This window comes from Callithrix jacchus, chromosome 2 (genome assembly GCF_049354715.1).
Source record: "Callithrix jacchus isolate 240 chromosome 2, calJac240_pri, whole genome shotgun sequence".
Taxonomy (NCBI): Eukaryota; Metazoa; Chordata; class Mammalia; order Primates; family Cebidae; genus Callithrix; species Callithrix jacchus.
In genome coordinates this window covers 129,444,584-129,457,743 of record NC_133503.1, presented here as the reverse complement: position 1 = coordinate 129,457,743, position 13,160 = coordinate 129,444,584, and the positions used below count along the sequence as shown (strand labels likewise).

Genomic DNA, 13,160 nt, shown 5'->3' with positions numbered 1-13,160 from the left:
AATATCCACCAGCATCTATTAACATAAAGCACTTATACAAGATCACAAGAAAAAACAACCCCATTGAAAAGTGGGCAAAGGATGTGGACAGACACTTTTCAGAGGAAGACATGCTAGCAAGCATATGAAAAAAAAGCTCATCACTGATCATTAGAGAAATGCAAATAAAAACCACAATGAGATACCATCTTACAACAGTCAGAATGGCTATTAATAAAATGTCAAAAAATAAGAGATGCTGGCGAGGTTACAGAAAAATAAAGGAACACTTACACGCTGTTAGTGGGAGTGTAAATTAGTTCAACCATTATGGAAAGCAGTATGGCAATTCCTCAAAGAGCTTAAAACAGAACTGCTATTTAACCCAGCAATCCCATTATTGGTTATATACCCAAAGGAATATAAACTATTCTACCATAAAAACTCATATACTTGCATGTTCATAGCAGCACTATTCACAATAGCAAAAACATGGAATCAACCTAAATGCCCATTAATGACAGACTGGATAAAGAAAATGTGGTACATATACACCACGAAATATTATGCAGCCATTAAAAAGAAAGAATGAGATCATGTCTATTCCAGGAACATGGATGAAGCTGGAGGCCATTATCCTTAGCAAACTAATGTAGGAACAGAAAAACAAAAACTACATATTCTCCCTTACAAATGGGAGCTAAATGATCAGAACTCATGGACACAAAGAGGGAAGAACAGATACTGGGGCCTACTAGAGGGTGAAAGGAAGAAGGAGGAAAAAGACTAGAAAAATAAATATTGGGTATCAGGCTTAGTACCTGGGTGACAAAAATTTGTACAACAAACCCCTGTGACATGAGTTTACCTATACAACAAACCAGCACATGTACCCCTGAATCTAAAATAAAAGTAAAAAAAAATCTGTTGACTCTAGTATCAAAATATATAATCTAATCACTTCTCACCACTGCTACCTTATTGGTGGTATAATAATCTCTTGTCAGTATTTTGCAATGACATGCAAACTGCTCTCCTTGTTTCCACTCTTTCTTCCAACAGACTAATCTCTATGTGCAGCCAGAACGCTGTTAAAACCCTCCACTCAGAGGAAAATCCAAAGTCCCTACAATAACCTGCAAGGTTCTACTTGACTTGGATTTCTGTTATCTATGACTTCATATCTAGCAATTCTCCCCAGCTGATGCTCTGCTTTATCTACCCAGACTACTATATTGTCCCTTGAAAAAACTGGTCATGCTTTGAATTGAAGGCCTTTGCACTTGTTTGTCCCTTAACCTAGAGCACTTTCCCCCCAGAGAGTACACAGTTTATTTCCACCTGTCCTTCAGGTCTTTTCTCAAATGACATCTTTTGGATTAGCCCTTTTCTGGCCACCCTATGCAAAACTTTTGCAATGCTGCCTATTTTCCTTTTTTGTTTCATTTTTCTCCCTAACCCTTATCACAACTAACATATTATATATTTTAAAATAATTATTTATTTTGCTTACCAACTGTTTCCCTTAGTAAACTAAGTTCTATGAGGACAAGAATTTCTATTTATCTTGTTCACTGTAGTGACTCTGGTATGAGTGGTGGTGGCGGGGTGGGGGGCAATAAATATTTGTTGCTAAATGTCACTGACAATCTTAGCCAGTGATCCTCAAATTTTAGTTTGTAAGACTCAGTTGTTAATAACAAAACAAACAAGAAAATCATGACATAAACCAAAGGATTTGTGGCCCCACACTTCCTACCCCCAAGAATTTCCATCCCCTAAGAGTTGGGTGGCTCCCAGGACTCTTGCAGTAGTCCACAGAACCCCCTTAGAGAAATGCTGGTCCTTACCCTTTTGATCTCTCGTAGGCTATTTCTGATCACATTCATGTAGAACAGAAATAGGGAAATTATGGCTCTCAGGCCAAATCTTGCCAACCACCTGTTTTTTTTTTGTAAATGAAGTTTTACTGAAACACAGCCATGCTCTTTCATTTATTAATTTACATAGTGTCTATGGCTGCTTTTATGTGCAACCAAACTGAGTGGTTGCGAGAGACCGGGTGGCCTGCAAAGCCCAAACGATTTTCTATCTGGCCCTTCACAGAAAAATTTTGTTGACCCCTGACATAGAACATTAGACAAAGTATTCCTGAATACTACCTAGTAATGTTATTCTTTAAAAAAAAAAAGCTAAAGTCTTTCTAATGTGTGCTTAAGACAAATCTATTCCACCTAAATAAGTAATTGATAATATATTTAATAACCTGTTCCTTTTAATTCCCCAAAGAATGTGGAGCGTTTTTGTTTCTGTAACCAATACTAAAAAAAAACTAAACTAAAATCATGTTACAAAAAGTCTTCACCTATTTGCAATTTGCTCTATGTATTTTTTTTTTAGCAAGAAACTTTAATAAAAACTACAGCACTCTGGGAAGAATTTTCAATAATATTTTCTAAAGAAAAACTAAAATCTCAGATGATCTGAACAGCTAGGCTCTTCTCTCAGATGTGATTTTAAACTATGATGCTTTATTGTTTCATAAATGTCTTGGACATTTGGCTTGCAAGAGTAGCATGAAAGTGAAAGGAAAACCAATTGCTGGTCTAGAATGACCAACCTAAGTTTCTCCTAAATACTCAGTTTGGCAAACGAGTAAACAACAAAAAATTGGGTTTCTAATAGGAAAACCTATTCATTTGATTCTAACTGGAAAACCCAGGTAGACTCTGAATACCCAACACTCCCTTCTTTTGCTCTCTATCCATCCAGTTACTGCTGCAGGCTCTTTAGTTGCCTGAACTGCAATTTTTAAAAAAGCTTACTTAGTTACTCAAGCTGAGCAGTTTTAATTTGTTCTAATAGTTGAGGCCAGAAAAACTATTACCACAACTGCAGGGCAGCATTATCAAAGGCAGCAGCTGTCAGGTACCTTTATTTTTTTTTTAGTTGCTTTTATCTTTCTACCAGGGAAAGATCTGCTCTATTTTCAATATTTAGAATCTCTGTTCTTTAAAGATCCAAAATTATACTTTTAAGAAAATTGAACTTAATTTTTATTTCTTGAGCATTGATAAATAAGCCACCTTCCTCACCTCCACTATCTAAATCCTGGGTGTATTTAATTCTGAGAAATACTATTTCTAATGTCTGAATTTTTAGAACTATATATATTAATGCTGTTAGATATTCTAGACTAATAACTTAATTCTACTTGAGATTTTCAGTACTCTCCTCACTCAAACTAAGAAGGATATAACAAGTAATCTTTTGGCTCATTTATCTAAAATCTAAGATGATGTCTATAACTTCTCTGAGAGGGAAAGGGAGTTTCTCCTGGCTTAAAGTACTTTCTAAGACTAATTTCTGAAGCAGCCATAGTCAGGAAAGATAAGAGGAAAGGTAAACCGCTGGAAGTCAAGGTAATACCAAGACTAATAACACAAGGAAATCGAGAAGGCATACAGACCATTTAACTACATGTATGTAAATGGCTGATTTGGAAAGCTGAATAGGAATAGCAGAGTAGATGAATATAGATATTAAGGTATCTTCAAAACGCAGAATTTATTGCAAAAAATAAACATCTATCTCCCAAAAACATTTAACCAGGACTTGTAAAACCATTTATTATTGGTCTTCTTTTTCAGTTTTGAGTGTTAGATTAAATAATTATTTTTCTCAGTTTTGATTCTTTTTCTTTTAAAATATCAAAAATATTGTACACTTTGAGATTTTTGTCCTTGTTGCTCTATGAATGCCGTTTATATTGAGCCTTTCCTAGTCAATAATACCACCATGGATAAAAGAGGAAATTTCTTACTATTTTTTTTTTCTTATTGCGTCATTACTATGTCAAAGCATTAGGTCAGCTTGCTACAGTGTAGCCTTGCTAAAAATAGAACTTCTGCAAAAAAGGCCCTGAACAAGTGGAGACATCTGCAAACTACCACTAGATGGCAAGGCAGCTTTACCACTGCCAATTTTAGGCCAGCAAACAAAATGTGACTTAAAAACCTGCTGTCACATATTTTTTACTCTATCAGAGTTTCATTCTACTTAGATTTTAAAATATGAATGATCACCTTGGTCTGAAACTAAATTACTTGGTATCCTTTATCATTAACATGTATTTATAATCTTATCCACGTCAAAGTCTTAAATTTACAATCCAACATCAACATATTATCAGTTTTCAACATATTCAGCTAATAATACTAAAGATCTAGTGACTAAAACATAGTAAATATATCAAGATGAAAATCAAAATACATGATAAAAGAGAACAAAGATCTATACAGAGCTCAAAATTAGATATTTACAGGTATATCCCAGATTAGTAACAGACTCAAAGATACTATCCACATTAGCACCTATTAAAAATTATATTGTGTTTTTATATAAAGGATATGAATGTACTTAGTTATTAAAAGATTATATTGTGCTTTTATATAAAGGATATGAATGTACTTAGTTATTAGAGTGATAAAGAAGTTGTAGTTTCCTTCTTAAAAGTTTTCTTGTAAGAACATAAAGTAGAAAAAAGCATTTTTACCATCCTCAACATTTTTTTTGTTAAAATAAGAAACGTCCATTGCATTAATGTTCTATAGGTTATACTAAATTCACAACAGAAGCTTCCTTATTACTTATCCATAAAATTACAGAACTTTACAAGGAGTTAATAATGTAATTTTTTAAAACAAAAGAATTAGTACTTTTGTGTTATTTAGTGCATTTTATTAATAGTAAATTATTTTGATCATTATACATAAGTGAGAAGAAAATCCACTTGGTCTAAGGAATACTGCTGCCTATTTCAATAATGCAGAAATCAAAGCCCTTTGCCTATCCTTTTGTATGAAAGCCATGAGAATGAATAAATAGCAAATTGATGTTTTTCCTCTATAACTCAAATTTCTTAGCATACAATGAAATCTTTGAATGAGACAGGGATATAAAAGTTAGAGTACAAACTCAGTTCTGGGTGCCTACAATAGGTAAGTATTCACACTATATCACGATACTGTATTTTATTCTACGAAAACTGCCAAACTTTTGTTAGGTCAATGGCCACATCTACTCTCTTCCTTCTGATCCCAAGCAGCAAGACTTCCCAATTTAAGAAAGCTGCTCTAAAATCATTCATCAGTTCCATGGTGTCACTTTAAGGACTTAGAGGGTTTCTTATACAAATTACTCATTTGAAAAAAGACTCCAAGTAAATAACTACATGTCATACTTTAAATGGCTTTATTTTACTAAACTGGTATCTCCTTTTGCATGTCTGACTAGTCCCACCTATTTTACTTAATTGGTTTCCTACTCAGCAACAGAGGCTCTCTCATTTCAATAAAAACATCAAAGTTTAAATATGAACAATGTCACAAATAGACATTAAAGACTGCCTTACGGAATGGACTTATTAAGTGTATGAAGTTATACCATAATTATTTATTTTAGAGTTTAACTAATTGCTATTTTTCAAATGTAGTTGCTACAGATTCACAAGTTCAGAGTTTGTGATCATTCCACTTGGTAATGAATTTAAGTCTATTCTTGTAATGGAAGAGGGAGCTTGTTCTTAATGTAAACAGGAAAAAAAAGGAGTATGTTTGTCTATTTAGGAGAAATGTTTCAATGTATTTTTTACAGTATGATCACAAAGTAAGTAGAGCTCAGAACTACTTAGGCTGGGACTTGATTTGTTAATTATAAATTATTATTCTTTACTTTTATTTATCCACTGATTCTAAAAGGGGAGATCCTTTTTCAGTCTAGTCCATTCAAGCTATCTCCAAATAAGCTTTGCATTTGCTAAGAATATAAATATAAAATATTCTCATTATCTAAAAAGGTCAAAGGCATAGGTGGTAATCACCCTTCAGAATTTAGTAGCTGCAACCAGGAGAGGCTGGAAAAACTATTTAGCACTCTTTTGCCTAAGCCTCTTTTGAACCAGGAATTCTCTGGTACCTGAGTCTGGCTTCTTGGAGAATCTGAGTCTCTATCCTAGCCAGCCTTCTGGGCCTTGTTACTTGAAGGAGCCACACCCAGCTCTTTTCCAGTTGCTTCCATTCCTCCTTGCTTTGTACTGAACTAATAATCAGGATTGTGCCTGATCTTGGGTATTACAGTTTATGAACTGTGAGCTGATACTCATTACAACTTCTCCAGATTTGGATCACTCTTGGAAGTCAGCATCTCTTTGAAACTGGATTGGAAGCTGGAGTCTGAATTTGAATTATTATTATCTGGTGCTATTTCTACTCGTGGAAGGCAGCTACTCCTCATTAACTATATGTATTTTGACACTATGGCCAGAATCACACTTTGGTTCAGTAACTATAGGAAATCAGTGCTGATATTTATGACATGCTTGAGTCATCTGATCCCATCATCATATGCACCAAAAGATAGTAATATCACATATCTTTTTAAAAATTTTGATACTTTGAGTTTTTAAATATTTTAGAGAGGCATTTCTAGGAAGACACATTTAAATGTTGAAAAGAGGAAAAAAGTACTTGGGATTAGCTGAAATACTCTGCCTAGATAAACAGAAATGACTTGTATATCAAATTCAAATATATCTGAAAGTTTTTCAATCTCCTGTCTTTCATTACTCAGATAAAGACACTAAACTTATCCAGAGACCCAAAATAGAACTCTCAGAATTATCCCTGATTCTTGTCTTTCTCTTCTATCCTAACTTTGGTTAATTACGGCCTATCAAACATAACTATGAACCGTTTACTCCTTTCTAATTCTACTACCACTGATCTTCAATCTGTTCACAAAGTCTCCTCCTTGAGCTGCTATCACAGCCGACCTGCTAACACCACTGCATTCATAATGGCTTCTTCTTTGGTCCATCTTTTAAATATTAGTGTTTTTTGTAGTTCAGTTGTATGTTCTCTTACCCTCTCACTCCGTACTTTCTCCCTGGACGATTCATCTACCCCTGAGGATTCAAGTATCCTTAATACTATATGGTCCTGCAATTTTTATCTCTAGTTTAGATTACTGTCCTAAACCTCAAACCTAGGACAGATCTATCAGCTTAATAGACATGTTTAATTGAAGGACTCGTGGGACCTCCATTGAGGTTTTCCGTTTTGTGGTCTCTAGCTCAGAAAATGGTACCTACATCTGCCCAGATTAGAGCCAGAAACTAGAATATTATCCTTGAATTCTCTTATTTTGCATTATCCCGCATTTATCTGTCTCTCAAATCTATTCACCTCTCTCCAAACTTACTACCACGATCTTAGTTAAGGCCATCATTAAATTTCACTGGAGTACTGTAAAAGACTCCTAAATTATCTCCCTATCTTCAGACTTGTTCCCCTGCAATTCTGTCTACACAATGTAGCTGGAGTGATTTTTCTAAAAATGCAAATATGAACATGTCTGTCTCCTGCTTAAAGTCTCCAGTAGTTACTACTGCCTTTAGGATCAAGTTCAAACTCTATTAACCTACAAGGCCCTTATAGTCCCTCTCAAGCCTTATCACCAGCTACTCTCCCTTTAGCTAATTAAGTTTCAATTTTCCTTGGTCTCTCTCTCTCTCTTCTTTTCACTCTGGATCTTAGTAAATTATTTCTTTCTTCCTAGAAAGTTCTCCCTCTCTTTTCCTTTGCCTAACTTGTAACTCATCCTTAAGTGTCAAATTAGATTTCATTTACTATTTTGACAATACTTTTCTGACTCTGCATCTCCCAAGATTCGGTTTGGTGGCCTTCTGATTTGGTCTAAGACCATACTTCACCCATTTACTACAGTCATTTTTTTTCTATACTGTAATGGCCTCTTCTCTCATTCATCACATTGCAGGGGTTTTTGAGGGCAGGGATTTTGTACACAACCCTCCGACAGGTGCCTTACAGAGCCCAAATCCACTGTATGGTATGAATTCAGGTCATTGCCCTTCCCAAAGATCTCTGATGGTTCCTACTGAATAAAGACTCAAGTTCTTAACATGTGTCATGCTACAGCATACCTTTCCAGTTTCTTGGAACTCCTGCCTACCCTCCCCACTACTTTCTGAACACCTCTGCACAGATAATTTTGATGCAGTCACACTTTTGCTTATACTGTTCTGACTTTCTGAAATGTAATTCCTCTGCGTACTTTGGTGGACAATGTTTTCCATACTATTCTTATCTCCAACTCAGACAGATTTAATGGCTCTTATCTAGGTCATCGTAGAACTTTAAACTTTACTCGGTTACCACACATATTTCACCCTACTATAGTTATTTGTTTTTAATAATGCCTCACGGTTATACAGTAAGCTTCAGGAAGGTACACACTACATGTGCTCATTTTAGATGCCTATGACAGTGCCTGGCATATAGCAGTACTCAAAATATTTATCACATTGGAAAACTAAAAGCTGTTTCAATGACTCTTACTGAGACTTTGCGACAGAAGATAGGCAAGGGGAGAATGGTTCATTCCACAAAATGTGAAAATGAAAGTGTATGGATCTATATATCTTGGCTTAACCCTAGAATGAAAGAATGGCTTCCTCCCCAACCTGCTCCCTCTTTCAAAAGTGCCTCTTAGAGACTTTCAGTAACTCTCTTCTGAAGAAATATATATTCTTCTGATTTACTCTGTTAACTCCTACCCATCTTTGGCAAGAGAAATAAGGGAATAAGAAAAAAATAAAATAAACTGGAAATATTTCATGAAAATCAACTACAAGCCTTAAAAGATAAATTAAATGGCAAAAGTCCAGACTACCTTGATATGAATCTAAGCCCTGTAACTTTCTGACTTTGTGTAAATCACTTAGCTATCAATGCACTGGTTTCTCCATCTGTACAGTGGGAATGATAATAATAAATACTTTATTTACATCTGGGGTATTGTGAGGAATACAGTTTATATATGTAAAGCATTTAGAATGAAGCCTGGTATATAATTAGCAGTTGTTAAGTGTTAACTTTTATTATCAATATCTTAAATGATGGTGGTTTAATTGACTATCAAGTTATAGTCTATTTCTAGATTATAGGAAAGGGGCCCCAAGACAGAATGTGAGCTCTAAGAAGACTTTTCTGAACTACTTGTGTATTAATACAGAGTAGCTGAACATATAAGCATGTCCTAAAGGTCTAGAGTCAGAACTCTGTTTTAACTAAGACCTTTTTATTCAATCGACATATTTTGAAAAATTATTTACAATTTTATTTCTTTATTTTCACATTTATAAGTATATTGATGACACTGCAATGATGGTGGGAATTAGTTAACAAATAACTATGAAAAGCTCTGAAAATACAAAACTGAAGTGACAAATTAGTTTCTAAGTACCTAATATAATTCATTAATAATACAGCATATTATCTTAGGTCCTGTAATGCCTTTCAACTCTAGTTCTTAGCTCCTAAGTTCTTAATTTTTTCAAAGGGTATCATAAAATTAACTATTATTAATTTAAAAATAAATTTCAGAATTTATTTTGATTTGAGTTAGAAAACTGTCAGATTTAAGAAGTGGATGCTGTAAAATTTTTATAAGTTAAATACTGTATTGTCATTGTAAAATTGTTATCATCATTGCTAAAATAATTGATCTTGTTAAAATTTAAGAATACTCACATATATTTAAAATCTGATCTTAAAATATTATATAATGATATTAATACAAATTCCAGCTTAAAAGCCACAAAGATAATTCTTAAACATATTTTGATATAGCCTGCAATTCTTGATAAATTAATAGATTATAATTAAGCTATATTTTGAAAGTGCAGCCAAATCTTGATTATCTTGTCTGTAGAGATATGGATAGCTTATATAGTTAAATATCCATCTCTTTCCAAAACCTCATATTTAGTCTGTTCTCCTACAAAATATTTACCACAGTTCATTTAATGGGCAAATTTGTATTTCTCAACTCCTTTTCTTTCTCCATTGAACAACAAAATGACTAAATACATAAATACATAAACTAACAACAAATAAAACATAAGAAGAAAGGGATATAACAGATGACCAGTCTGAATAATCAAGAGTTAGCTACACATTATTGTTTACCTTAAGAATTAAAATAGCCTCATCTTCCTTCATATCTTTAATAAAATCAAACAGGAGTTCCTATGCCTTAACATTCCTAGTCAGAGTTTCTCTGAGTACCTGAAAGAACCCTGGTGGTACAGGACCTACTGGCATGCCATCTCCTGGGGGAATGTTTCCTAGCACTGGACTGGGAGCTGCTGCAGCACTCTGCAAAGAATAAAGGAGAAACAAACCTATATCATTACAGAGAAGGCACAAAACCAAAAACTAATGATAATAGCTTGTAGTAAGGGATGCTTTTTCATTCCTGGGAACAAATATTGGTAATTTTCCCCATCCTAGAAGTAAACTGAGATACAACAGTTTAGTATATGACTAGTTAAATTAGTTGGTTTTAACAAGTCTCTTGAAACTTTGTGAAGTCAAAGAACTTTAATAATACGGTATATTTTGATGATATAGTAAATGCAAATAGTACTATGAAAAAAACAATAAAATCTTTAGTAAATGCTTTATTTTAAGGCACAGGTACCTGAAATGGCAACATCAAAAACAAATAGGTAAATAAATAGGTAAAAAGTTTAAAGATGGTGGGTGGTTGTAGGAGTTGACAAAAATAATTCTTTTTTTTTTAGATTATGCTTTTATATCATAAACAAGTATAATTAATTTTCTGCCTATAGGTGGCAACACTTACATTATTCATTTTCTGATATACCGTATAGTTTACTGGTAGTCAAAATATATAGGGTGGTGAGGGCATAGAAGTAAACAGTGGATTGAATAGGAGAAATAAATTCGATTTGGAGAAAATAGACTCATACAAATTATGGAAAAAATCAAATTGAAAACTTCAAAGTCTACTTCACTTGCAAATTATTTCATGGAATCCTAGAATTTTATAAAATAAGAATATCAAAAACTTTGGGTTAGACTCTTCATAATAAAATCAAGATTATAGATTTAATACTTACATTGGGCAGTAATACACACAACTGTTCTACAATCATAGATTTCATCCTTCAACCTGATTAGACATATTACAAATACTAAAAGCAGTCAAGAAGGAATCAGAAATATGCTGAAGATAGATCAGTTTGAATTGAACAGTTCTTCAATGAAGAGAAATCAAAGCAAATCCTGTGTCTAGTGAATCTGTTGTGGTAGCTTCACCTATATTTCAGGGTATTCATTCATGCATTAATACTCCACTATAAGATGTAAAATCTCCCTATGTTTGTAGCACACATTTCCCAGTATATAAATTGATAAAAAAATAATAAATGTTTATTTTAAAGTACCTACAATTATTAATAATTAAGGCAAATTATTTTAGTATTTCCTGAAGAAGTCTAGATTTAAATGTGATTATCTGAAATGTTGCTTACCTATGAATGTCAAAATTTTAAACTTCTGATAAGGCATATGAATATAAAAGAAGAAATAGTATTTCTTAGATTTTAAGATGAAACATTAATCTATTATTCTAAGAAAAAACATGCAATTTCAATTAGTGCACATTAATGTAATACCTACCATTTATCAGTTATTGCTCTATTGAGCTTTATATAGCAACACTCATGTTTCTAAAAAATGAGAAGCAAATTGCTTTTTTGCATTTTAACTAAACTTGTGTAAAATTTTAATACAACAATGTTAGAGTAAGAAGAAAAAATACCATCAAATACAACCTCTTTTACTTTAAATAAATATGATTATGACTAGATTTAGGAAGAAAGATTTTATCTATATATTTAAGGCTGACATTTACTGTCCTGTAGAAGTTGCACTTAGTATGAAAGCTAGACATAGCCTATCACTATTGTTCTAATTAATTGCAGAGTAGAAAATTGTTTTACAATAAAAAGACATATTAAAAAGAACAAATTTGGAAAGCACACTCACCTGTACTTTCAAAGGTATACTATAACCTGAACATGTGTACCAAGTGACAAAACAGAATTTACTGAATTATGGCAACTTTTTAGTGGAGCTCGGAGATACAATTTCTCCCCCAATTCCAGTGCTTAAGAAGTATATAAAATATGTTTTTTTCCTATTCAAAGAAATAGGCATTTGTATTCATTTGTAGCTGAACTGAAATTCAACAGGTAAGGATGTTGGCAAAGAAACATGTAAAATTCACAGTTAAATATTTGACTAACTGCTTATACATTTTTTCTTTTTTGGCAGGTTACATTGTTTCAAGGTATAACATATGCTAGGTGGATAGGTTTTTCTTCAAAGTTCTTCATTATATATATTTCCTGTGGGCTTTTTTTCCTGCTATTATTTAAAAGCAAAACAAAATTAATCATTTGGATGAAGATTTAAGCAAGTTAAAGCTTTAAAATGGCTTCTGAATTTTCATCTTATCCTTTAAACTTATTTAATAAATTCAATAATAATATTGAATTTATTTTCTCTCCTTGTAGTCAAGGACTTTTTGTTTTGTAATATAGCAGTTAATGTAAGAGGGAAAAAATCTTTGCCCTCATAAAGTCAGCATTCTAGTGAGGGAAGAAAGACAATGAGTGAAACAAACCAAATATATTTATCTATGATCTAAGAAGAAAAAAGGATGGGGAATAGAGAATTCCCAGTAAAATAGGTCAGAATTATAATTTTAAGTAGGATAGTCAAGCAATCAGCAAATCAAACAAATAAATGAATCCAGTTACAGTGACTACTAACTAATTTCCTTCCTACATTTCAAGATGTACCACATTTTTACAGTTTGTACCTATTCCTTCACAGTGGCACAATAATTTTTTGGAGGTTCTTCTTTCTTAATATTCATACTTTAGGCACAATAAAGTATCTTGAAAATAAGAATTTTTATAGCTAGATGATTTATTGTATACAGCATGATGAGTTACCTGATATGATAGTAACTTCTAGCCTTGACCTAAGGACACAAAGTGAAGAGTGCTGAATACTGGTAATTATCCAGTACACCCCATACAAAGCACTAGTCCACAGCATTTTTAGCCCAAACTTCACTTTGTGGACCACATTTTCTAGCTAAATTATTCATTCACTCTTCTGGGATTTATTGGCAAAGGATAATTTCCTTGTTTACTGTATTATGCGGACTCAGCTTAGGGTACCATTTCATTGGTACACTCTGTTGATCATTAACATATGCTG

The 13,160-nt window shown here is 33.1% G+C and overlaps 1 protein-coding gene across 27 annotated transcripts in view; it reads right to left on the bottom strand.

Annotated features, from left to right (window-relative positions):
* Window positions 1–13,160, bottom strand: part of SSBP2 (single stranded DNA binding protein 2) — a 326,613-nt gene that overhangs the window by 81,262 nt on the left and 232,191 nt on the right. For 22 of the 27 annotated variants that reach the window (XM_078365256.1, XM_078365258.1, XM_078365263.1 and 19 more), the window contains one exon: window positions 10,128–10,217. The exons of the other annotated variants lie outside the window; for them this stretch is intronic. In XM_078365256.1, coding sequence (XP_078221382.1) covers window positions 10,128–10,163 — 36 coding nt within the window. In that variant the 5' untranslated portion in view covers window positions 10,164–10,217. The remainder of the gene's footprint in view (window positions 1–10,127; window positions 10,218–13,160) is intronic. 27 annotated transcript variants of the gene reach the window in all.